The following is a 3800-nucleotide window of genomic DNA, read 5'->3' as shown; positions in this document are numbered from 1 at the left end:
TCCAGACGTTAAATGCCAGGTGAAGAAAAAAGGTGTGTTCTGCAACAGGAAGCACACGAAGCGCTGCTGCTCAACTTCTTTTGTGTGTTAAAGGCTGCTGTTGGTTGGCCGTTTCAGATTCTGATACCATAGACCGGCAGCGCTCCAGGGCCAAGAACAGCGAAGGGGGCGACGTTCCGCAGAAATACTTCATAGTTACCAACAATCAGCTTTTACGAGTCAAATACCTGTTTGTCTACTCTCAGGGGAAACACCTGAGCAGGTAAGAGTCTACAGGAGCACAAGAAAAAAAGAAAGTTTTGGTGCTGGGATTCTGACCAGGCCTTATGCTACGTTCAGACCGCAAGCAGCAGGAACAGCAAAAACGCACGCGCTGCTTCCTTTTTGATGCTTGTACAAGTTTAGTTCTGACGCACGGCTGAAGCATCTTTGCTGCTCTAGCTGCTTGTAGGAAAAGTGGGTCTGATGCCCGGTGGGCGGAGCTACCCTATCCTTTCTTTGCCTGGAACAATGGCAGCTATATCTGCTGTGATCAGCGGGTAAAAAGTAGTTTGAATCTATGTTAAAGTGAGAAAGTCCTCCTGAAAACTTAATCTGTGCAGTCAGTTCATCCAGATTACCATCCTGCCTTCAAAGATTATTTCTCTGTGGGAGCCGCTCAGACCCCCATATACCGGCGCTGCGCTGTCACTGGGAATCCCATTCAACAGCAGCCTCAGGCCCAATCGCCTCTTTGCGGTTTGCCGCTACTGTTCGCGGCACCTGGAAGTAGATGTTAGCGTTTTTCGCGTACATAATCCAAATTGCAGGCATCTGAATAATAAAAGTGAACATATTTTCCCATTTGAAGTTAATTTAGGCGTTAATAAACTGTTTCAGAGGAGTGATCATAGCGCTCTGCATCAGCAGTGCTGTGTCTGACTTCCTGCCAGCTCCCAGATCAGCTTCTCTCATTGGTTGATATTGCACATCCAGCAGCTAAAGTTAAATTTTTCCAACTCCAGCAGCTGCTGCTTCTGAAGCGCTTTGCACGCCTCAGTTGATCAGAAGCTCATGAGGCGTTGCTTCAGCTGCTCAAAACGCGCTGCAGGACCTTTTGCTGCGCCTTGATGCGCATCAACCATCGACTCTGTAAACCAGCTGCTCCTGCTGCCTCTGCTCGTCTAATGCGATCTACCTGCTCACACTGTACGTCCAAAAACCGCACGTTGGACCGAGCGCCAAGAGATGGCGCTGGTCAATCTGGAAGAAGAAGAACTCCCTTGTTTGCACATGAGCAGTGCGCCTCAGGTTCTGCTAAATCGGCTCGTATTTCTGCTTCAACGCCACGATTTGCTCACAAACACCTTTCACAGCCGACTGAATTTCCAACGTGAGAGGCTAATCGCCCCTTTTCATGAGGCTGAAACTCAGAACATCCCAAAAAATTCTGGCACGACCGGAGAATCAGCCTGAAAAAGGTGTGTGTCCCTGGCTGAATGCAGAAAGTTCAAGGTTTTATGAATTCTTCTACAAGGTGCTTTATATAAAGAAAGTTCCACATCTGAAGTAAAATATTAAAATGTGCATTGGTTATAATTAAGTTGCGTATTTAGATAGCGTTGTTGATGATCTGTATTCCCTTCGTTCCATCAGGCGTTCGCGCAGCAGGTCGTGGATTCTTAGACACCATTTCTCCATCATGATGAGTCTCTACCTTCTGCTGCTCATATTCATCGGTGCCTTGAACTCCTCGTCGTTCGTCTCCTTCTGGAACAGGCTGTTCAGGTGACGGGCCAGCAGGAGCGACGACCCAGACGTTATCATCTGTGGTGCCTTTTCTGATCACATTATGCTTTATGCACCTTTAACTCTGCTCTAATATTGTAAAAACTCTTGTTTGCTGTTATGGATAACAGATCCTTTAAACAGCGGTTATAGGACCCTGTTCTGTATTAATCCTGTTCAGATAAGGCTGCTCTGTGTTTTAATAAAGATCTGTAATCCTCCATCTGTAATTTCTTTGGTTTATTGCTGATATTTGAAGCTTTAAAAAGCCTGATAAAGCGTTTAACATCAATAAAAAAACATTGCAAAGACAAAGTTTAGATGATCTTGCTTCCAGATTCATTAAGACTGGCGACAAATTCTAAAGCAATTTGATAATCATATTTTTGTTCAATGAAAGTTTTATTTTTTACTTAATTAAAAACTATATAAATTTGTTAAACAAAAGTGGGTTTCAGTGACATTAAAGAGTGAAAAACATGGACAGCTTTTTGTGTTGCATTCATGGCTCACCTCTGACAGAGACATTTATTACTGCTGGCACATTCACAGTCCTCTGCTATCAGGCGTTTGGCGTTGGTGAAAAAGTCCGACGGATTGATAACAGGCGGTCTGCTTTGGTGGCGGGTCTCCTCGTCCTAATTGCTGATAAAACCAGAAGCTGGATGCAACCATTTTAACCTGCATGTAAACATATTTGCTCTAAATTCTGATTAAATTAGCATGAACCATAAACAGACTTTTCATGATCTCAGCTTATTTTTCTTAAAGCATGTCTGTTTATCCCTATTAAACACTAAAGAATATCCCGACATAAGTGGTTTGCAGATGAGTGCCCAGTTAAAAGAAGATGAAAGCAAATGCAGGCTTTTTTTTTTGGCTTTAAAACTTGTTCCTTCTTGCGAAATCCTTAAGATAAACAGAAGCTGCTCACTTTTGAAGGCCAGAGAACAAATACCCATTGTTGGTCCACGCTTCCGTCCCTTTCCTCATTATTGCTGCCTCATAAACCGTCTGTTATTCAGTAACTACTGGCTGTGAGGGGGGCAGCCAGGGTAGAGGGGACTTGTTATTGAACGGAAAGAAAACAGCAGAAAAAAAGAAATGTGAACGCTGCATCAAGGAGAGACGCCGGAACGCTGTAGATTGGTTGTTTTTATTTAACTGGATTGTAGTTTCAGTCTGCAAATTTCATATCTTTTGTTTGTTTTTTTAAGATTTGGAAACAGAAGGAGGCTAAACACAGGAAAAAATTTAAATATAGATAAAATTATATTTGTTCTTGGATTGAGGAGGTAAAAGACACTTTTTGCCAATGGAACAAGAAAATTTACACTTAAAATCAGGAAACACAATTGCATTGTCTTATTTTAAGTACATATTATCTAATTATCTTATTTTAAGTGTAAAAATACTCATTCCATTGGCAAACTATTTCATTTACCTACTCAAATTAAGGGTAAATACACAAAATTTAAGACTTTTTACCTATTTCTATATTGTTTTTCCAGTGTAGCTGTTTCTCTTCTGCTCATTTGAAGCAAAAAAAAACATCACTGCAAAAAAAATTAAATCTGAATCAGTAATTTCTTCTTAAAATAAGTGCATTTTTCTTGAATTAAGGATGTAAGTGAGACACTGCCAATGAAACAAGGCATTTTAATTTATAATAGAAAAAACTATTGCATTGTCTTATTTCAAGTGCATATTATCTAATTAACTCATTTTAAGTGTAAAAATACTCAATTCCATTGGCAAACTATTTCATTTACCTGCTCAAATTAAGGGTAAATACACAAAATTTAAGACATTTTTACCTATTTCTAGATTTTTTTTTTCTCTTCTGCTCGTTTGAAGCAAAATACATCACTGCAAAAAAATCAAAAAAAAATCTGAATAAGTCATTTTGTTCTTAAAATAAGTGCATTTTTTCTTGAATTAAGAATGTGAGACACTGCCAATAGAACAAGGCCATTTATTCTTATTACAAGTACATATTATCTAATCACCTTATTTTAAGAGTAAAAATACTC

At 39.9% G+C, this 3800-nt stretch overlaps 1 protein-coding gene across 1 annotated transcript in view; it reads left to right on the top strand.

The window, feature by feature from the left end:
* parp16 (poly(ADP-ribose) polymerase family member 16) overlaps positions 1–2224 on the top strand; it is a 13574-nt gene extending 11350 nt beyond the window's left edge. Inside the window, exons 6-8 of the mRNA XM_015393496.1 lie at positions 6–32; positions 118–262; positions 1636–2224. Of these exons, the coding sequence (XP_015248982.1) occupies positions 6–32; positions 118–262; positions 1636–1771 (308 nt within the window). The 3' untranslated portion in view covers positions 1772–2224. The remainder of the gene's footprint in view (positions 1–5; positions 33–117; positions 263–1635) is intronic.
* Positions 2225–3800: the final 1576 nt, after the last annotated feature.

This window comes from Cyprinodon variegatus, unplaced genomic scaffold, assembly GCF_000732505.1.
Source record: "Cyprinodon variegatus isolate N-32 unplaced genomic scaffold, C_variegatus-1.0 Scaffold645, whole genome shotgun sequence".
NCBI classification, from domain to species: domain Eukaryota; kingdom Metazoa; phylum Chordata; class Actinopteri; order Cyprinodontiformes; family Cyprinodontidae; genus Cyprinodon; species Cyprinodon variegatus.
The sequence above is the reverse complement of the archived record's forward strand: the minus strand, read 5'-3'. Positions and strand labels throughout refer to the sequence as shown.